The sequence below is a fragment of the Mesoplodon mirus genome (genome assembly GCF_964341445.2).
Source record: "Mesoplodon mirus genome assembly, chromosome: 19".
In the NCBI taxonomy this organism is placed as follows: Eukaryota; Metazoa; Chordata; class Mammalia; order Artiodactyla; family Ziphiidae; genus Mesoplodon; species Mesoplodon mirus.
The window spans coordinates 36,461,220-36,484,774 of NC_138995.1; the positions used below are offsets into that span (position 1 = coordinate 36,461,220).

General features: G+C 37.6%; 1 protein-coding gene across 2 annotated transcripts in view; it reads left to right on the forward strand.

Annotated features, from left to right (window-relative positions):
• The window catches only part of ITFG1 (integrin alpha FG-GAP repeat containing 1), a 275,883-nt gene that overhangs the window by 27,236 nt on the left and 225,092 nt on the right, over positions 1-23,555 (forward strand). For both annotated transcript variants that reach the window (XM_082607433.1, XM_082607434.1), the window contains exon 6: positions 406-500. In XM_082607433.1, coding sequence (XP_082463559.1) covers positions 406-500 — 95 coding nt within the window. The remainder of the gene's footprint in view (positions 1-405; positions 501-23,555) is intronic.

The following is a 23,555-nucleotide window of genomic DNA, read 5'->3' on the forward strand; positions in this document are numbered from 1 at the left end:
CATGGATGAACCTGAAAATATTATTCCAATTGAAAGAAATCAGGCACAAAAGGCCACATGTTATATGATTCCATATATATGAAATGTCCAAAATAGGGAAATCCATAGAGCCAGAAAGCAGATTAGTGATTGCCAGAGGCTTGATGGAGGGGAGAATGAGAAGTTACTAATGAATACAGAGTTTCATTTTGAGGTGATGAAAATGTTGTGAAATTAGATAGTGGTGATGGCTGCACACTGTGAAGATACAAAAACCACTAAATTGTACACTGTGAAAGAGTGAATTTTAGAGTATGTGACATAGCTAAGAATAAATGAGTTTTTAAAGTATCTTGCATGCAGATATTTTTGTTTTAAAACAGTGCTCATTTGATGTTTGCCTTAAGAAAAAAATTTTTCTTTTAGGAATTTATCATGGCATCCTGCATTGACCATTAAAAGTAAAATGCGAATTCCACATTCTCATGCATTCATTGATCTAACTGAAGATTTTACAGCAGGTGAGTTGCACATAAATGTAAAGTATTTCTTTTAGGCTGCCAAAGAATGATGAGATTTTTACTGTTTTCCTAGTAGTCATTTGCTATTGAATTGAACATTAAGACCAAAATGTTTAAAGGTTATAAGGAAGTTAGTGATACCGGAAAAATGTAAAAAGTACTGGATGCAATAAATAAGTCTTTAGTTATTGTTTTTGCTGTTTGTTAACCACATCAAAATTTGGATTATTGACTAATAAATGCTGTAAATTTAATTATAAGAAAAATATTTAGCTTATGTATAAAAGAATTTCAAAGACTTTAAAAAATTTTTATTATGGAACATTTTAAATATAGAAAAGTAGGCAGAATAGTATGATATATGCACATTTAATCATCACCCAGCTTCAACAATAAGCAGTGTATGGCCAATCTTGTTTCATCTGTATCACCACCCATGAGCCCTCCTCCCACCCTGATAATTTTATAGGAATTCCCAAGCATTGTATCATTTCACTTATAAATATTTCAATCTGTATCTCTAAATGATACAGACTTTTTTATTTTTAACAACCTCACGATCATTTTCAAACATTAAAAAATTTAACAATATTCTCTTAATAGCAAATACTTATTCACTATTCAAAATGCCCCAATTCTCTCCTAAGTGTTTCTACCAAATTAGGAGCTAAATGAGGTACATACATATGAAGAAAAAACACCTGTCTTACAGAATTTCTCAAAGTGTGGATTTTGCTGATAGTGTCCCCATGATGTTAATATGTGACTCTGTCCCCTGTATTTCCTCTAAGCCAGTGATTAGATTTAAGTAGCTATTGATGATCATTGTCAAGTCCACTATTTCAAAAGGATTTACAAAATCATAGCACCCTAAATCTATCACTCCTCAGCATATATTATCAGCTGGAATTTTCTAGTTAAAACAAACAAAAAAAAGGAACATCTATTACTATCTTTTTAGTCACCCAAAGTACAGTTGAGACAGGCAGGTTAAATGCTTAAATTTTCTTCCTTCTCATTTTTTTCCAGTTTTTTTTAATGTGGTAAAATATACGTACTGTAAAATTTCCATTGTGACCATTTTTAAGTATGTGGTTCAGTAGTATTAAATACATCCATAGTATTGACCATCCAGCTCTTGTCATCTTGTAAAACTGAAACTCTACACCCATTAAACAGTAACTCCTCATTCATCCCTTTCCCCCAGCTTGTGGCAACAACCACTGTTCTACTTTGCTTTTTGACCACTGAAAGTATTTTGAATAAGTGAAATCATACAGTGTGTGTTATTTTTAACTGGCTTATTTCACTTAGCATAATATCCTTAAAATTCATCCATGTTGTAGCATATGTCATTATTTTCTTCCTTTTTAAAGTTGAATTGTATATAACCACAGTTTGCTCAGCTTCCACATTTTAGCTATTGTGAATAATGTTGCTGTGAACTTTGATGTACAAACATCTCTTAGAGATGCTGCTTTCAGGTCTTTTGGGTATATATCCAGAAGTGAAATTGCTGGATCATATGATAATGTTGTGTTTAATTTTTTGAGGAATGGCCATCACAGAAACTTTATCATTTTACATTCCCACCAACAGTGTACAAGGGTTCCAGTTTCTCCACATACTTGCCAATATTTGTTATTTTCTTTTTTTTTCATAGTAGTCATTCTAATAGGTGTAATTTGGTATCTCATTGTAGTGTGAGTTTGTTCTGTTTCTTTGTTTTTTTGCCACTCCACGTGGCTTGCAGGATCTTAGTTCCCAAACAGGGATTGAGGGATTGAACCCGGCCCCAGCAGTGAAAGCACTGAGTCCTAACCACTGGACTGCCAGGGAATTCCCTCATTGTAGTTCTGATTTGCATTTTTCCTAGTGATTAGTGATGTCGAGCACCTTTTCATGTCCTTATTGGCTATTTGCATATCTTTTTTGGAGAAGTGTATACTTAAGTCCTATGCCCATTTTTCAATTGGGTTGTTTCTTTGGTGTTGTTGAGTTTTAGTTAGTCTCTGTTCAGAATATTGCTCCCTCATCAGATACATGATTTACAAATATTTTCTCTCATTCTGTGAGATACCTTTTTACTCTCTTGATAGTGTCTTTGTATGCAAAAAAATTTTTAATTTCATGAAGTCCAGTTTTTCTGTTGTTTCTTTGTTGCCTTGTACCTTTGGTGTCCTACCGAAAAGATCATTGCCAGGTACACTGTCATGAAGCTTTTGCCCTATGTTTTCTCTTGAGAGTTTTATACTTTTATCCCTTACATTTAGAGCTTTGATCCATTTTGAGTTAATCTATATATATGGTGTTAGATAAGGGTCCAACTTCATTACCTGCATGTATATCCAGTTTTCCTAGCACCATTTATTTTTTAAAAATATTTATTTATTTAATTTACTTTTTTGGCTATGTCGGGTCTTTGTTGCGGCGCGCAGGCTTCTCTCTAGTTGTGGCATGCGGATTTTCTCTCTGTAGTTGTGGTGCGCAGGCTGCAGAGCGTGTGGGCTCTGTAGTCTGCGGCACTTGGGCTCTCTTGTTGAGGCGCTCAAGCTCAGTAGTTGTGGCGTGCAGGCTTAGTTGCCCTGCGGCATGTGGGATCTTAGTTCCCTGACCAGGGATTGAACCCATATCCTCTGCACTGAAAGGCAGATTCTTTACCACTGGACCACCAGGGAAGTCCCATAGCACCATTTATTAAAAGGACTTGTCTTCCCCACTGAATGGTCTTACCACCCTTGTCAAAATTCATTTGACTGTATACTCGGGTTTATTTCTGGGTTCTCTGTCATTTCACTGACCTATATGTCTGTCTTTATGCTAGTACCTCACTGGGGTTTTTTGGGGGTTTTTTTAAACTTTTTATTTTATATTGGAATATAGCCAATTATGTTGTGATAGTTGCAGGTGCACAGCGAAGCGACTCAGCCATACATACACATGTATCCATTCTCCCCCAGACTCCCCTCCCATCCAGGTTGCCACATAACATTGAGGAGAGTTCCCTGTAGTACGATACTGGTTTGATTACTATAGCTTTGGGATATGTTTAGTAATCGGGAAGTGTGAGTCCTCCAACTTCGTTCTTTTTCAACATTGTTTTGACTATTTTAGGAGGACCCTTCAGATTCTATATGAATTTTAGGACAGGTTTTTCTGTATCTATAAAAAGTACCATTGAGATTTTGGTAAGGATTGTTCTGAATCTATAGGTCACTTTGGGTAGTGTAGACATCTTAACAATATTGTCTTTCAGTCCATGAACATGCAATGTGTTTTCCTTTATTTGTCTTCTTAATGATTTCTTTCAACAATGTTTTACAGTTTTTAATTATATAAGTCCTTAACCTCCTTGATTAAGTTAATTCCTAAGTATTTTGTTCATTTTGATTCTATTGTAAATGAAATGTTTTCTTAATTTCCTTTGTGGATTTTTCATTGTAAGGGTTTAGAAATGCAACTGATTTTTGCATGTTAATTTGTATCCTGCTATTTTTCTCAATTCATTTATTAGTCTGAACAGATTTTTTTTTTGGTAGAAACTTTAGGGTTTTCTACATATAAGATCATATCATCTGTGAACAGAGATAATTTTACTTTTTTCTTTCTAACTTTGATGCCTTTTATTTCTTTTTCTTATTCCTCCCCTTTTTTTTTAACCAGTTTTCAAACACTTCTAATCAGCTTTTGCAATTACATTTTTATATAATATACTAATTGCAAATGAGAAAAGCATGCCTGGTGGTTGTTAAAAGTAATAAAACTTCCTTCCTTTAAAAGAATTTTATGAATTTACATTCTTACCAATGTGCAAGAGGGTTCCCTTTTCTACACACCCTCTCCAGCATTTATTGTTTGTAGATGTTTTGATGATGGCCATTCTGACCAGTGTGAGATGATATCTCATTGTTGTTTTGATTTGCATTTCTCTAATGATTAATGATGTTGAGCATTCTTTCATGTGTTTGTTGGCAATCTGTATATCTTCTTTGGAGAAATGTCTGTTTAGGTCTTCTGCCCATTTTTGGATTGGGTTGTTTGTTTTTTTGTTATTGAGCTGCATGAGCTGCTTGTAAATTTTGGAGATTAATCTTTTGTCAGTTGCTTCATTTGCAAATATATTCTCCCATTCTGAGGGATGGCTTTTGGTCTTGTTTATGGTTTCCTTTGCTGTGCAAAAAGCTTTGAAGTTTCATTAGGTCCCATTTGTTTATTTTTGTTTTGCTTTCCATTTCTCTAGGAGGTGGGTCAAAAAAGATCTTGCTGTGATTTATGTCATAGAGTGTTCTGCCTATGTTTTCCTCTAAGAGTTTGATAGTTTTTGCCCTTACATTTAGGTCTTTAATCCATTTTGAGTTTATTTTTGTGTATGGTGTTAGGGAGTGTTCTAATTTTATACTTTTACATGTAGCTGTCCAGTTTTCTCAGCACCACTTATTGAAGAGGCTGTCTTTTCCCCACTGTATATTCTTGCCTTCTTTATCAAAGATAAGGTGACCATATGTGCATGGGTTTCTCTCTGGGCTTTCTATCATGTTCCATTGATCTATATTTCTGTTATTGTGCCAGTACCATACTGTTTTGATTACTGTAGCTTTGTAGTGTAGTGTGAAGTCAGGGAGCCTGATTCCTCCAGCTCCATTTTTTGTTCTCAAGATTGCTTTGGCTATGGAGAACAGTATGGAGGTTCCTTAAAAAACTAAAAATAGAACTACCATATGACCCAGCAATCCCACTACTGGGCATATTCCCTGAGAAAACCATAATTCAAAAATTGTCATGTACCAAAATGTTCATTGCAGCTTTATTTACAATAGCCAGGACATGGAAGCAACCTAAGTGCCCATCAACAGATGAATGGATAAAGAAGATGTGGCACATATATGCAATGGAATATTACTCAGCCGTAAAAAGAAACGAAATTGAGTTATTTGTAATGAGGTGGATGGACCTAGAGCCTGTCATACAGAGTGAAAGAAGTCAGAAAGAGAAAAACAAATACTGTATGCTAACACATATATATGGAATCTAAGAACAACAACAAAAAAAAAGGTCCTGAAGAACCTAGGGGCAAGACGGGAATAAAGACACAGACCTACTAGAGAATGGACTTGAGGATATGGGGAGGGGGAAGGGTAAGCTGTGACAAAGTGAGAGAGTGGCATGGACATACATACACTACCAAATGTAAAATAGCTAGCTAGTGGGAAGCAGCTGCATAGCAGAGGGAGATCAGCTGGGTGCTTTGTGACCACCTAGAGGGGTGGGATATGGAGGGTGGGAGGGAGGGAGACGCAAGAGGGAAGAGATATGGGAACATATGTATATGTATAACTGATTCACTTTGTTATAAAGCAGAAACTAACACACCATTGTAAAGCAATTATACTCCAATAAAGATGTTAAAAATTAATTAATTAAATTAAATTAAATTAAATTATTTTTTAAAGTATTTTATGCTTTAAGTCCTAAACTTTTTTGAAAAACAGGTAGCAAATAATATTTTGTATTTCAAACTTTTAATTAATTCTAGATGGTTATGAGTTTTATTACTAAAGCATTTTCATTATTAAGATACAATTTGCAAAGTTAAGAAAATTTTAGTGTTGAAATTTACTTTGGATTTTACTGATTTAAAACAAACTAGGCCACAAATTGAGCCTTTTGCCCAGTGAGTTTTTTATGTTTCTGAGAGTTTATGTTTCTGAGTGTGGATTCAGATTGGAAAGAGGAGAGTTTAAGAAAAGAGCAGTTACTTTTAGTGTGGCATACCGGTATGGTAAATCATGTGAAAACACAAAAATAAAGTTTTTAGTACGTTGTCCTGGAAGTTGTCTTAAAACCTTGTTTTTCAAGATAAGGGTAGTCTGTAGTTACAGGCTCATTTTCTGTTATTTCATTCCATTTATTTTATTTATTTATCTTTAACTTCTTTATTGGAGTTATTTATAATTGCTTATTTATATTTGCTTTACAATGTTATTTATAATTGTTTTATGATGGTGTGTTAGTTTCTGCTTTATAACAAAGTGAATCAGCTATACGTATACATATATCTGCATATCTCCTCCCTCTTGTGTCTGCCTCCCACCCTCCCTATCCCACCCCTCTAGGTGGTCACAAAGCACCCAGCTGATCTCCCTCTGCTATGCAGCTGCTTCCCACTAGCTATCTATTTTACATTTGGTAGTGTATGTATGTCCATGCCACTTTCTCACTTTGTCCCAGCTTACCCTTCCCCCTCGCCATATCCTCAAGTCCATTCTCTAATAGGTCTGTGTCTTTATTCCCGTCCTGCCCTTAGGTTCTTCATGACCTTTTTTTTTTTTCTTAGATTCCATATATATGTGTTAGCATACAGTATTTGCTTTTCTCTTTTTGACTTACTTCACTCTGAATGACAGACTCTATGTCCATCCATCTCACAACGAATAACTCAATTTCGTTTCTCTTTATGGTTGAGTAATATTCCATTGTATATATGTGCCACATCTTCTTTATCCATTCATCTGTCGATGAACATCATTCCATTTATATTCACACACATACACACATCACAGACAGACTTTTGTTTTTTACAGTTCCTTTCTGAAGAAGGGTTTATTTTACATGTGAGGTTTTAGAAACTTAATTTCTTTCAGTTCAGTAATATTAGATTTCCTTAATCAACACCAACTCTGCCTTTAAAGAATTTTTTTTTATGAAAGAGGAAGTGATTATTGTCAGATGTTGGAAAATATATCCAAAGAGATATCTCAGTAGATTTTATGTTTTATTTAAAAATGACATGAATACAACTCATCCCATTACAACAATTGGAAAATCCAAAAGTAAATATGTATAAATTCTTTAAAGCATACTTTTACTTATTGAAGTACTGTTGAACTTCACTAATTTATTCAAAAAAGCTGTGGCTAGACAGGGGATGTGAACATAGATATGTGATTTCAGGATGTATTCTTCAAAGAAGTGACACCAAAACATTTTCATTTCTGTTTTACTCTCCCATCCTAAAGTCAGCATCCAAGAGTGAGGAATGAAAGGGAATACCGGTGGAAATGCTGGCCTTAAGTACAGCTGTGAAATAGGTGAAACCTATCTTGAGGTCCCTTCATCTGTACTGTTCTTGGTCTCTCTCACCCTCTTGGGGCTCTGGTGACATTACTCTCTTTCCTTCAGCCAGCTGATGCTCTCAAACTGACCCCCAATTGCCGTGAATTTTCCACAAAGTTAATTTCATCCCTTGCAGTAAACTTTTCCCTTACCATTTATCCCAACAAAAGTTTTGCAGTGTATCTGCCTAGCCCAAGTGATAAACCAGTGAAAACAAGGTAAAGGTTCGCTGCTGCAGATTTTCCCTGGCTGAACAGGACATGCATTTCAAAAGAGCCCTTCAATCCCATAAGCACTGAGTAATATAAAAATTATCAGCACTTTATCAGGGTCAGTGGGAAAATATTTTGTGATGGGCAGTTTTCTCCACTGCCCCTTAACTCAGACCTCCTAGATGACTACAGTGCTACATGGTTTCCACATAGATCTAAGGTAGACAGGATGGACCCTACTATTTAAAAGCCCTCCTAACTGGGTCTTTGTCCTTATCTCTTGCTTCTTCAGCCCATTCATCCTGCACATTCTGAGTGACCACTTTCAAGCACTAAGGGCCAGGCCACTACCCCATCAAAAACCTTCCCTGGTCCCCATTACTTACCAGATGATTTCTAAACTTCTGTCTTCTAGATGTCCTGTGGACTGGGCCTGTCTTGCTTTTCTGGTCTCCTGTTTGATTATACCCTAGATGAGCTGGGGTTGTTTTGTTTTGGTTTGTTTGTTTTAGATTGTACATATAAGAGAGATCATATGGGTATTTGTCTTTCTCTGTCTGACTTACTTCACTTAGCATGGAAAATGCCATTAAGATATTTTTTGTACTTTTATGTTTTTGCACTTAAATCTTTGATCCAGTTGGATTTTCTTGTTGATATTTTTGTTACATCTTTAGATACACGTCTCTCTGTATTGATAGCCTCTGAGGGTTCCTAATTCAGCAGCACAGACCTCCTTATAATTCCTACCTTGCTATTGAGGAATTAATTCCTGAACTTATTGTTTACCTGTGTCCTGCCTTATAGAGCATGTGGGTCATCAAAACCTTCTTATAGGCTTGCCATAAATAAAAGGAACAGTCTGAATCATTGATCATTTAAATAAGAGATTTATTATATTTAAATAAAAGAAGACTCACTTTAAAAGGAATATCATAAATAGTGGCATTAAAATTTTAACAAATTATAACATAGGTATACACAGGAAACATAACCTCTTTGTTTTCTAAAATCAGGGCTCTGTGCCTTGGGCAGGTATTGGAGAAATGGAATTTAAACTTCTCAATTAAAATTATGTATCTTGGTCTCTTGAGGGTTTTAATTTATTGGTTAAATTTTCAGTTTTTCTGGATATTAACCCATTTCTCTTAGCAAAAATGGCAACTGGGTGAGCCTAAGGATAGGCTTATATGTCCTCAGGGAATTGGAAGAAGAGGTCTTTCTTTGTATCTGCTCTGAGGTTCTTACACAGCCATATTGATGGCCCTTGTGTATTAAGTGCCCTGCCGGTATTTGGCAGCTGGAGACCTCCTGATCTCTACTCCTTGCTCAGTCAGAGCCTCACAGTCTTCCCTGGCTGACTTGATCCTGCCTTGAATCTGATCCTCTTTTAATGGATTCCTCTGAAGCTCCACGTCTTCCATTCAGCCCTCTGACTTGGATTGTCCACTGTTCATCATCTACCATGGAATTCATTTGCCTTCTACCATAGTAGTAGCCCTTGGAAGATCCACTGGCCCTCAGCTTGGCTATTGTTGATATTCCACAGGGGGTCTTAAGTCCCTTTGCCACACATGAAAATGAAGGGAAGTTTGAGAATACTAGGTTACACCCTCCATGCTCTGTTTTTGTTCTGTGAGGATAACCCCTGTATATAGCTATCATATCAAAAGATAGGCTCCTCCCTGAATTCCAGTAGCAGGGTCCTGGTCTTCCTTTGTACTCTGCTTTCCTTTCAACTTCATCATTGTTATCCCCCTCGAGGTTGAACCCTCACATTGAGGGTGGTCAGGGAAACTGGCCTTGACTCTACTCTGTCTTCCTGCAATCTCTGACTCCTCCTCTTTACCCCAAGCCTTCTCATTGCTTCCCTAGGTAGCTAACATCCAGACTTGAGTTCTTTCTACCTGTGACTTAAAGTAAAATTTGTTCAGATCCTTAGGTTTTTCTTTTGATATGTAAACAGAATTCTGGGGATTTAGATATCTGTTTTCATTCTTAACAAAGTCTGACTTTAAATACTTTTTTCTGGATAGAGAGTCAAAAACTGCCATTTTTGGAAATCAAAAGCTGAATATTATCTCTTTTTTCCAGTCCTGCTGTAATAACCCTAATCTTTTCCTAGGCCAACAGTTCTCTAAGTGTGATCTGGGTATCCCTGAGGATCCCAAAGACCCCTTTGGAGGGTCCATGAGGGCAAAATAATTTTCATAAAAACCGTAAGACATTATTTGCCTTTTCACTCTTTTCACTGTCATTCTTGCTCTCATTCTCTCACAAGTGTACAATAGAGTTGTCCAGAAATTTAAAAACGTATAATGACCTCATCGTTCTGACGTCTTGTATGTGTGCTTATGTATCCTTATGTTTTAAAAATGTTTCAGTTTTAAGTTTTACAGTAAATTATATCAATAGATATAGCTCACATAGACAAAACCTCTTTGGGGTCCTCAGTAATTTTTAAGAATTTAAAGAGATCCTGACACCAAAAAGCTTGAGAACTGCTGCCCGAAGTAAATGGATGCTTCTAGCTAACTGGGGTCACTGTACAAAGTAATGAGAAAGAGTAATGTAATATCCTTCATACATACATACATTTATCAAGCAAAGATAAGATCTTGGCTCTGACAACTCAGATAGATTATAACAATTTCTCTAAGCATTCCCCCACCCCCTCTTTCTTGTTCCTGCCAAATAATTATCATAGTCCTAGCATCTGACACACAGCCAAATGTGGGAACTTAGAGGCTGATCTGTTGGTGAGGTGTTCAGTTCCTTTAGATGGGTTCTCAGAAGAAGAATTGATGAATCATATGGTAGTTGTATTTTTAATTTTTGAGGAACCTCCGTATTGTTTTCCATGGTGGCTATACCAATTTATAATCTTACCAGGAGTGCCCAAGGGTTCCCTTTTCTCCACATCCCCAATAGCATTTGCTATCTGTCTTTTTTTTAATATATAAGTTTATTTTATTTTTTATTTATTTCTGGCTGTGTTGGGTCTTCATAGCTGCGCGAGGGCTTTCTCTAGTTGCAGAGAGCAGGGGCTACTCTTCGTTGCAGTGCACGGACTTCCTATTATGGTGGCTTCTCTTGTTGCAGAGCATGGGCTCTAGGCACGCAGGCTTCAGTAGTTGTGGCACTTGGGCTTCAGTAGTTGTGGCTCAAGGTCTCTAGAGTGCAGGCTCAGTAGTTGTGGCACACGGGCTTAGTTGCTCCACGACATGTGGGATCTTCCCGCACCAGGTATCGAACCCGTGTCCCCTGCATTGGCAGGCAGATTCTTAACCACTGCACCACCAGGGTAGTCCCTTTTTGATGCTACCCATTCTAACAGGTGTGAGGTGACATCTCGTAATTTTGATTTGCATTTCAATGTGACCTGGAAATTTCTTTAATATCACAAATCCTTTTTCACTAATTCATCAATTTCAATAATTATTTACTGAGCCTGTACTCTGCAAGGCATTATACTAGAAACCAAGGGATCAAAGATGAAAAACAAGATCTCCATACTCAAGAGCTACAATGGTATGAATCTCAAGGATGTCGTTATAGCAAGACATCACTCTATTCTGCTGTATTCAGAAGTTTAAACTTGATTTTTGAGCATACTAATTTGTGTCTTAAATGTTTTAAAATTCAGCAGAATTTCAGACCCAGATGCACTTTAATACTCAAGAGTATCATTTGTTCATGGTACATTTGATGGAGCTACAGTAGATTCTTATATTTTTTTCCTTGCACACCCCTGCTGATCTTGTGGCTTTAAGCATCATCTATATTCTAATGACTCCCAAATTTATATAATCTCCAGGCTGGACCTCCCTCCGAGCTCCGAACTATAGCTCCAATTATTTACCAGCCATAACTACACCCAGGTCTATATCTGATAAGACATTTCAGACCTTGTTTCCCAAACTGCAACCTCCTCAACCCATAATGTTCCCATCTCACTCAGTGGCAGTCCCATCCTTCCAGTTCTTGTGTCAGAAATGTTGGAATCATCCTTGCCACCTCTTTCTAGCACACACAGTATCGAGTCTGTTATGAAATACTGTTCATTCTACTTTCAAAATATATCCACAACCGACAACTTTCACCACCTCCACTCTAACCATCCTGGTCCTGGAAAAGGTCATTTCTCACCTGAATTAGTCCAGTTGCTGTTCCCCTGCTTCCAGCCTGTTTTCAACATGTGAGCTGCTATGATCCTTTAAAAATTAAAATCAGGTCATGTCACTCTTCCTAAGGTTTTCCAGTGATTTCTTTATTACATTTAGAGAACTAGTCGAAGTGCACAAAATGGCCTACTAGGCCCCACATAACTTTGACCCGCCGTCACCTCTCTGACTTTGTATTTTATTTTCCCACTTGATGCCTTGCACTGAACACGCTAAACTCCTTGCTGTTTCTTAAACACTGCAAAGCAAGGTCCAATCTCAGGGCTTCGGTCAAGTAGCTATTTTCTCTGCCTGGAATATTATTCCTTCAGATATCCATATCACCTCTGTTTTGCTGAAAGCTTTACTTTCGGTTTCAAGGTTCATAGGATTTGCTGGCAAAATAACCACTCTTCGCTCAGTTAAACAAGAATTTAGAGAGACTTTATTGAATTAACAAAGATTACAGTATACTGATTAAGAAAAGATTAGTGTAACTAAGCAAGAAAAGACAGAGGTTTATACGTCACCGAATTGGGGAAGCACCTACATCCAGATCCAAGCAGTGCTGGGAAGTCCCTTGAACAGCAGTCTCTGGAGTCCCAGTTGGGAAGGTCCCAGGCGGTGCGTCCACCCCACGGGTAAGACTTTAGTTTGCCACTCGATGGAGCCCAGCTTTTAGCAACAGGCCGCAGGCTGATAGCAGTCAGCCTACATGCAAGTTTGCAGCTCTGGTTGTTGTCATAAATGCCTTGGTCTTAACTCGTAAGTCTTGGATTGTTCTTGATCCCCGGGGGCTGGCCAGACCCTCAAGGTGCAAGAAATCCCATGACTTACTCTCTATCTTATCTAATGGATTACGATGTGTGCTGGCACCACCCCTGCTGGCCTGGGTGTAGCTCAGCAGTTTGGCATGCAGCCAGCTGTTGAGTCATTAGTGCTGCCTCTGAAGCCTGAACAAGACTACTTTACCAGCTTCCCCAACAACCTCTTTCAAGTTATTTCTCCAAATAAACTTTACTTCCTTCACATCTTCACTCACATGTCATCTTATTTGTCAGTGAGGCCTGCTGTATCTGAAACTGCAACTTTCACGCACTTCCCTGTGCTCTTTCTCTGCTTTCATTTTTCTCCAAAGCCCTTTCACCTGCTGAAATAATATAAACTTATTTTTATTATGTCTTCTCATACTGTATCATAAATTCCATGAGGGCAGGGATTTTTTGCTATTCCGTTCACTGTTGTTTCTTCAGTGCCTAGCACAGGGCCTGGCACCGAATAGGGACTTGATGGATATCTGTTGAATAGTAACAATTTTGACAGCAGAACAGAATCTGAAGACAGCTAGCATATTTTTAGGTGCTCAAACTGTCCCTAATTGGTAGGCCTCTTTCAGCTAAAGATTTAACAGCTAACCAAGGAAGCTCTCGATAAAAATGGTGTTTCTTTCCAGAAGTTCAAACACATGATTAAATGGGTTTTCTTTTAAAACACCACAAGGGATTTCTCAGAACTATATGCAAAACTTAAGAACTTTGGCAGTGGGAATTTCATCTAAGCAGATGTAGAAAATAATGGAGACATTTCTCAAGAGTTCCATCCATTTTTCTAAAAATACAAATTAAGCCATTCCAACCCTTAAGATAACATAAGGTTATCTTATAAATCCCTTCTAAATGGATTCAGTTTGAACTGATTCAGATTCTCTTCTGAGTAATAGCTGATCTTTATCAGCAGAGATGAAGAGACCTGTTTACTAAAAACTGCAGTTGTTTTTGATGTTATCTGATAAGGATAAGGAACCAGGGAGACAAAGTATTAGGAAATATCTTTTTGTAAGCATCCTATAACTTCTCTGATACTTTCACACGTTTATACCTAAACACTTCTGAGAGAAACTTTTCAGAGATATTAGTCTTTTGTAGCAATTTACACTTGCTTATCTTATACCTATTAGTACCTATTATTAGTACCTGGTCTTAATCCAGAGATGCCCACCTCTTCCTCACCCCTCCCCCAAAAGTCTTATCACAGTATCAAATCTGCCATAATTTTTTTAGTTTTTACCTGAGAGTCAAGAATTAATAATAAAAATAACCACTACCATTTATTGAGCACTTAGAATGAGCCTGGCCCTCTTCTAAGCAGTCTATATGTATTCACTTATTTAATCATCATGACAACATTATGGAACAAGTTCTGTTATTAACCCCATTATGTATATTGTGAAACCAACATAGAGAGGTTAAATAATTTCCCCAGAAATCACACCATGAAATCCCAAAGCCTTTCTGCCTCTAAACTTTCAGTTTATTATACATTTTACATAACTGTAGAGCTGTACTCTTAATATTGTTTTGGTCCTAAACCCTTCTGAGAATCTGGGGAAAGTTATAGAACCTCTCCCAAGAAAAAATGCCCATAAAAATAAAATTTTATGTTCATGAATACCCTAAGAACTATCCATAAATTCTCTCAAAGGATTCCGTTAAGAATGAAGTAATACAGCTCACTTTAAATGTTCGAACATTACAGACATATATGATGCAGAAAACAAAAGTCCCACATTACCTGAAACCCTAGATATTAACGTTGTTATTGCTTTGATTTGTGTTTACCAGATTGTTTTTTTTAAGCATGTGATTTTATTTTGGGTTTTTTTAATGATTTAAGGACTATATTAAAATGTAAAGCTTCTACTCATCAAAAGATATCATTAAAATAAATTGGGAAGACAGCCACAAGTTGGGAGAAGATATTTGCAACATATGTAACCAAGCATGAATTGAGTTCCAAAATAATTATAAATAAGAAATAAAATAGTTATAAATAAGAAATAAAAATCATCACCTTATATACATGATCAATTAGGTCATTTAAATCACTTACCTATAAACTCAGTCTATAAAAACTGTTGAGATCAAACAAAATAGTTCAAGTCAATTGGGCATTTGGTAACAAGTGGAAATATATTCCAGATATTTATCACAGAACGGTAAGTGAACAGTTTGTTAACAACCACACACACTGTCTCCAGGTGGCCTGAGCCAAGCTCCTGTAGGGAGTGGTGGCCATGGCATCCAGCCAGGACGGGCTTTGGGTTCGTCTCCTCACAGCCTAGGTTTTGCACAAGTCCCTTTTGTCCTTTGAGACTTTGTCTCCTCATTTGTAAACATAGCTTGATACAGTAGTTTTAGTGTGTTTGTTACCAAGAACTATAATAAGAAAATGTTTTATTTCATAACCTGTACACACAGTTATACCATGTATGTTTACAGATACATACCTATACGTGTATAAACACTTTTATATTTCAACACCCATACTATGTGTGTTATACTTTATTTTAAATTGTTGACGAAATTCATTTCATGACCCATAAAGAGTTTCGAACCCTTGGTTTGAAAAAACGATTCAGTTAGTTTCAGATTCTACTACCAAAATGATTCTGCCACTTTGGTCATTCAGTCAGCAAACATTTATTGAGCAGTTATCATGTGCCTATGTGAACAAAACAAATCTCAAAAAAAACCTGCCTAGTGGCTACAGAGTGGGGCTTCAGGCAGAAGCTCTGATGCCACAGGGACTCCTCAAAGGCCGCTGGACTTTGGAGACTCCTGTTCATGCTCTAGGGTGAGCCTTTCAAAGAGATACTCGCCCAGCACAGCCTGCGGACCAGCCAGCCTGTGGAGGTTGGTCAGGTGGTCGCCATCTTCTTGATTAATTTCACCTGCTCCTCCAGGAAGCAGCTCCTCAGGAAGTCACAGAGGTGGGAGTCTGCATGGGCAGAACCCAGGGCACGGAGATCCAATAGTGCCAGGTTCAGGTTCTTCTCCCTAAGAATAGCGGCTTCCACAGTGTCCTGGGTTTTACCCCACTCATCTTGAGAAGGCTTCCGTGCATCCTGGAAGAGGGTGCAGCCGCAGCACTGGTTCTGCATCTTCAAGAGATGCTGGGCACCCTCACACTTCTCCTTGGCCAATTGGCAAAAAAAGTGGCCCAAACTGTCCAGAGTAACTTTGTTGCTGTCGAAATAGAAGCCCAGAGAGAGCCGTGTGGCTGACAGGGTCTTGGTGCTCTGGCCAGGTGTCAGGCCTGTGCCTCTGAGGTGACAGAGCTGAGTTCAGGACATTGGTCCACCACAGATCTCCCAGCTCCACATAATATCAAACAGCAAAAGCTCTCCCAGAGAGCTCCATATCAATGCTAAGACCCAGCTCCACTCAATGACCATCAAGCTACAGTGCTGGACACCCTATGGCAAACAACTACCAAGACAGGAACATAACCCCACCAATAGCAGAGAGGCTGCCTAAAATCATAATACGGTCACAGACACCCCAAAACACACCACTGGACGCACTCCTGCCCACCAGAAAGACAAGATCCAGACTCATCCACCAGGACACAGGCACCATTCCCCTCCACCAGGAAGCCTACACAACCCACTGAACCAACCTTAGCCACTGGGGGCAGACACCAAAAACAATGGGAACTACAAACCTCGCATCCTGTGAAAAGGAGACCCCAAACACAGTAAGTTAAGCAAAATGAGAAGACAGACAAACACACAGCAGATAAGGAGCAAGGTGGAAACCCACCAGGCCAAACAAATGAAGAGGAAATAGGCAGTCTACCTGAAAAAGAATACAGAGTAATGATAGTAAAGATGATCCAAAATATTGGAAATACAAAGGAGAAAATACAAGAAACATTTAACAAGGACCTACAAAAACTAAAGAGCAACAAACAATGATGAACAACACAATACATGAAATGAAAAATTCTCTAGAAGGAATCAATAGCAGAATAACTGAGGCAGAAGAATGGATAACTGACCTGGAAGATAAAATAGTGGAAATAACTACTGCAGAGCAGAATAAAGAAAAAAGAAGGAAAACAATTGACGACATTCTGAGAGACATCTGGGACAACACTAAATGCACCAACATTTGGATTATAAGGATCCCAGAAGAAGAGAAAAAGAAAGGGACTGAGAAAATATTTGAAGAGATTATAGTTGAAAACATCACTAATATGGGAAAGAAAATAGTTAAGTCCAGGAAGTGCAGAGAGTCCCATAGAGGATAAATCCAAGGAGAAACACATATTAATCAAACTATCAAAAAGTAAATAAAAAGCAAAAATATTAAAAGCAGCAAGGGATCCCCATAAGGTTAACAGCTGATCATTCAGCAGAAACTCTGCAAGCCAGAAGGGAGTTGCAGGACATATTTAAAGTGATGAAAGGGAACAACCTACAACCAAGATTACTCTACCTAGCAAGGATCTCATTCAGATTTGATGGAGAAATGAAAACCTTTACAGACAAACAAAAGCTAAAAGAATTCAGCACCATCAAACCAGCTTTACAACAAATGCTGAAGGAACTTCTCTAGGCAGGAAACACAAGACAAGGAAAAGACCTACAATAACAAACCCAAAACAATTAAGAAAATGGTGATAGGAACATACATATCAATAATTACCTTAATTGTAAATGGATTACATGCTCCCAGCAAAAGACGCAGACTGGCTGAATGGATACAAAAACAGGACCTGTATATATGCTGTCTACAAGATACCCATTTCAGACCTATGGAGACATACAGACTGAAAGTGAGGGGATGGAAAAGGATATTCCATGCAAATAGAAATCAAAAGAAACCTGGAGTAGCAATTCTCACATCAGACAAAATAGACTTTAAAACAAAGACTATTACAAGAGACAAAGAAGGACACTACATAATGATAAAGGGATCCATTCAAGAATACGATATAACAATTGTAAATATTTAGGCAACCAACATAGGAGCACCTCAATACATAAGGCAAATGGTAACGGCCATAAAAGGGGAAATTGACAGTAACACAATCATAGTAGGGGACTTTAACACCCCACTTTCACCAATGGACAGGTCATCCAAAATGAAAACAAATAAGGAAACACAACCTTTAAATGATACATTAAGGAAGATGGACTTAATAGATATTTATAGGACATTCCATTCAAAAACAAAAACAGAATACACTTTCTTCTCAAGTGCTCCTGGAACATTCTCCAGGATAGATCATATCTTGGGTCACAAATCAAGCCTTGGTAAATTTAAGAAAATTGAAATCGTTACAAGTATCTGTTCTGACCATAACGCTATGAGACTAGATATCAATTACAGGAAAAAAATTGGAAAAAAAAACACATGGAGGCTGAGCAATACAATGCTTAATAACCAAGAGATCACTGAAGAAATCAAAGAGGAAATCAAAAACACCTAGAAACAAATGACAATGAAAACATGATGACCCATAACCTATGGGATGCAGCAAAAGCAGTTCTAAGAGGGAAGTTTATAGCAGCACAATCCTATCTCAAGAAACAAGAAACATCTCAAATAAACAACCTAACCTTACACCTAAAGCAATTAGAGAAAGAAGAACAAAAAATCCCCAAAGTTAGCAGAAGGAAAGAAGTCATAAAGATCAGATAAGAAATAAAGGAAAAAGAAATGAAGGAAACGATAGCAAAGATCAGTAAAACTAAAAGCTGGTTCTTTGAGAAGATAAACAAAATTGGTAAATCTTTAGCCAAACTCATCAAGAAAAAAAGGGAGAAGACTCAAATCAATAGAAATAGAAATGAAAAAGAAGTAATAACTGACACTGCAGAAATACAAAGGATCATAAGAGATTACCACAAACAGCTATATGCCAACAAAATTGACACCCTGGAAGAAATGGACAAATTCTTAGAAAAGCCCAACCTTCCAAGACTGAACCAGGAAGAAATAGAAAATATAAACAGACCAATCACAGTCACTGAAATTGAAACTGTGATTAAAAATCTTCCAACAAACAAAAGCCCAGGACCAGATGGCTTCACAGATGAATTCTATCAAACATTTAGAGAAGAGCTAACACCTATCCTTCTCAAACTCTTCCAAAATATAGCAGAGGAAGGAACACTCCCCAACTCATTCTATGAGGTCACCCTCACACTGATAACAAAACCAGACAAAGATGTCACAAAGAAAGAAAACTACAGGCCAGTATCACTGATGAACATAGATGCAAAAATCCTCAACAAAATACTAGCAAACAGAATCCAAGAGCACATTAAAAGGATCATACAGCATAATCAAATGGGGATTATCCCAGGAATGCAAGGATTCTTCAATATATGCAAGTTAATCAATGTGATAAACCATATTGACAAATTTAAGTACTAAAACCATATGATTATCTCAATAGATGCAGAAAAAGCTTTCAGATACGTTCAACACTGATTTATGATGAAAACCCTCCAGAAAGTAGTCATAGAGGGCACTTACCTCAACATAACAGAGGCCATATATGACAAACCCACAGCCAACATCGTCCTCCGTAGTGAAAAACTGAAACCATTTCCACTAAGATCAGGAACAAGACAAGGTTGCCCACTCTCACCACCATTCAACATAGTTTTGGAAGTTTTAGCCACAGCAATCAGAGAAAAATGAAATAAAAGGAATCCAAATCAGAAAAGAAGAAGTAAAGCTGTCACTGTTTGCAGATGACATGATACTGTACACAGAGAATCCTAAAGACTCTACCAGAAAACTACTAGAGCTAATCAATGAATTTGGTAAAGTAGCAGGATACAAAATTAATGCACAGAAATCTCTTGCATTCCTATACACTGATGATGAAAAATTTGAAAGAGAAGTTAAGGAAACACTGCCATTTACCGCTGCAACAAAAAGAATAAAATACCTAAGAATAAACCTACCTAAGGAGACAAAAGACCTGTATGCAGAAAACTATAAGACACTGATGAAAGAAATTAAAGATGATACAAACAGATGGAGAGATATATCATGTTCTTGGATTGGAAGAATCAACATTGTGAAAATGACTCTACTACCCAAAGCAATCTACAGATTCAGTGCAATCCCTATCAAACTACCAATGGTATTTTTCACAGAACTAGAACAAAAATTTTCACAATTTGTATGGAAACACAAAAGACCCCGAATAGCCATAGCAATCTTAAGAAAGAAATATGGAGCTGGGGGAATCAGGCTTCCTGACTTCAGACTATACTACAAAGCTACAGTAATCAAAACAGTATGGTACTGGCACAAAAGCAGAAATATAGATCAATGGAACAGGGTAGAATGCCCAGAGATAAACCCACCCACATGTGGTCACCTTATCTTTGAAAAAGAAGGCATGAATATACAATGGAGAAAAGACAGTATCTTCAATAAGTGGTGCTGGGAAAACTGGACAGCTACATGAAAAAGAATGATATTAGAACACTCCCTTACACCATACACAAAAATAAACTCAAAATGGATTGAAGACCTAAATGTAAGGCCAGACACTATAAAACTCTTAGAGGAAAACATAGGCTGAACACTCTATGAGATAAATCACAGCAAGATCCTTTTTCACCCACCTCCTAGAGAAATGGAAATAAAAACAAAAATAAACAAATGGGACCTAATGAAACTTGAAAGCTTTTGCACAGCAGAGGAAACCATATACAAGACAAAAAGCCATCCCTCAGAATGGGAGAAAATATCTGCAAATGAAGCAACTCACAAAGGACTAATCTCCAAAATTTACAAGTAGCTCATGCAGCTCAGTATCAAAAAACCAAACAACCCAATCCAAAAATGGGCAGAAGACCTATATAGACATTTCTCCAAAGAAGATATACAGACTGCCAACAAACACATGAAAGAATGCTCAACATCATTAATCATTAGAGAAATGCAAATCAAAACTACAATGAGGTATCACCTCACACCAGTCAGAATGACCATCATCAAAAAGCCTACAAATAATAAATGCTGAAGGAGGGTGTGGAGAAAAGGGAACCCTCCTGCACTGTTGGTGGGAATATAAATTGATACAGCCAGTATGGAGAACAGTATGGAGGTTCCTTTAAAAACTAAAAATAGAACTACTGTATGACCCAGCAATCCCACTACTGGGCATATACCCTACGATAATCATAATTCAAAAAGAGTCATGTACCACAGTGGTCATTACAGCACTATTTACAATAGCCAGGACATGGAAGCAACCTAAGTGTCCATTGAAAGATGAATGGATAAAGAAGATGTGGTAAATATATACAGTGGAATATTACTACACCATAAAAAGAAACAAAATTGAGTTATTTGTAGTGAAGTGGATAGACCTAGAATCTGTCATACAGAGTGAAGTAAGTCAGAAAGAGAAAAAGAAATACCGTATGCTAACGCATATATATGAAATATATTTTTAAAAAATGGTATTGATGAACCTAATGGCAGGGCAGGAATAAAGACGTAGACATAGAGAATGATCTTGAGGATGCGGGGGGCTGTGGGGAGGCTGGGGCAAAATTAGAGTAGCAGTGACATATATATACTACCGAATGTAAAATAGTTAGGTAGTGGAAAGCAGCAGCATAGCACAGGGAGATCAGCTTTGTGCTTTGTGACCACCTAGAGGGGTGGGATGGAGGAGATATGAGGGTATATGTATATGTATAGCTGATGCACTCTGTTATAAAGCAGAAACTAACACACCATTGTAAAGCAATTATACTCCAATAAAGATGTTTAAAAATAAATTTAAAAAAATAAATCTCCATTTAATAATAATCTTCATGATCCATCACCCACACCTCATTTCAGGCACCAGTCCATGGACATACCTAGTCCTTATCTCCCAGAACTCCTGACCACAACCTCCTATCCTTTTTGCTCTTACTTAACTTCTAGGCAGCACCTTACATAAATTTTTTGTCCTTGTAATACTTCCTCTCATTGACCATGGTGAAACCTGGTTTTCTTTCTTCTCAGAACCTTCCATGGGCTTCTCTTCCTCTCTCTGATCCATAAATGTGGGTAAAGTTCAGAATTTTGTCCTCAACCCTCTTCCTTTTTTAACACTAAACACTCTCATTGGGCACTTCCATCAATTTGTCCGCTTCCATGGCTTACATCAGTTACATTAGTTTTGCTGCCAACTCCCAAATATGTATCTCCTATCCCAGGTCTCTCTTATGGATTTTACCACTCCTGTAACCCATAGACATTTCAAAGTCAACATGTCCAAAAGAGAATGTGTTATCTTTCCCTCAAAACCTCCTTATCCTGCTTTGCTTTCTATCGCAGTGGTGGCAGCATCTCCTCAGTTGTCAAGCCATTTACAGGAGTCATTCTTGTTCCCCTTCTTTCTCACTCCTCACATCCAGTCAGTTCCCAGATCTTCATGATTTTACCTTCTAACAAACTAACCACTATTTCAGCTACCGATTTATCTTGCTTACTTTATCTTGCTTACATTACTGTGACAGTCTTCTGATTGGTCTCAGCCACCAGTTTCCTTCTCTTGAAGTCCAGTCTTTAGGTGGCATTCTAACATCTCCAGTAGAGATTTGATCTTATCACATGCTTATTGAAATGTCTTAGTGGCATTTCATTATCCACAGGAAGAATTCCATGCTCCTTATCATGGCACACAAGGACCTTCCTGGTCTGGTTTCTGCCCAGTGCTCCAGCCTTAGCTCTCACTAACCCCCATCTCCTTATGCTTCATGCACAAAATAAATACTCTGAACTCCCCCTACCCTCCTTTCTCCTAGCTGACTTTTATATATCCTTTAGCTCTCAACTGAGACCTCTGTTTTTTCTGGGAAGCTTTCTCTGACCCCCAGTGTAATGGCTACTACTCTATTATAATTGGTTGTTCACTTGTCTTTTTCTTCTTAAAGAGTGTCAGCTCTTAAGCCCCTGCTCCTGACACAATCCTGGTTCCTTGTGATACCTATTTGAATGACTAAGGAAGAATGAAAATGAAAGAAAGCCAGTTGCTAAGGAAGACAGTGCACCATTGTTGTTAAGAATGCAGGGTTTGTATCCAGTGAATCTAGATTCCAGTCTGGCTCTACTACTGACCAGCTGAGCAAATTATTTTGCCTACTTTTCAAACTCATCTGTAAAAATGAGAATGTTAATAGTTCCTACCTTGTATGGTAAGGAATAAAATTAGAGAACACATGCAAAGTATCCAGCACAGTGCCTGTAGTATAATACAATAAGGTTATTTCATTCCATTCTAATATATGAACAGGTAGAACTAGAAAGCTGTCTGTCACTGCATTCTTTTTGACAATAGAAGCACATATATGTACGTAGAGAACTACATGACCCACTGACAGATTGCTTACTTAATATCAAGAGACGCAAGGCATACTATTATATGTGGCCTTCAACCCCTGAAAATGTTAGAAAAATTTACTGACTTGCCAATTGGATAAAAAGACAACTGTTGTGAGGTAAAACAAAATCTGTACTTGTTATAAGAAACTGTGAGCCTAACTACAGTGTATTAAAAATGTACTTTATAAGTGTATGCTTCATGAAATAGAGGGGGACTTTATTGTAGCTGATAACAGATGGAAAGAACGTGAGGTTTCTGAACTTTTTCTGTTGGAAACATGTCTACGGAGGTATGTCTCAAAGTGTTTTTTCTTAAAGAAGGAAAATAAAGTTTATCGCCTGTTAAAATTCACTTAATAGTATTACTCC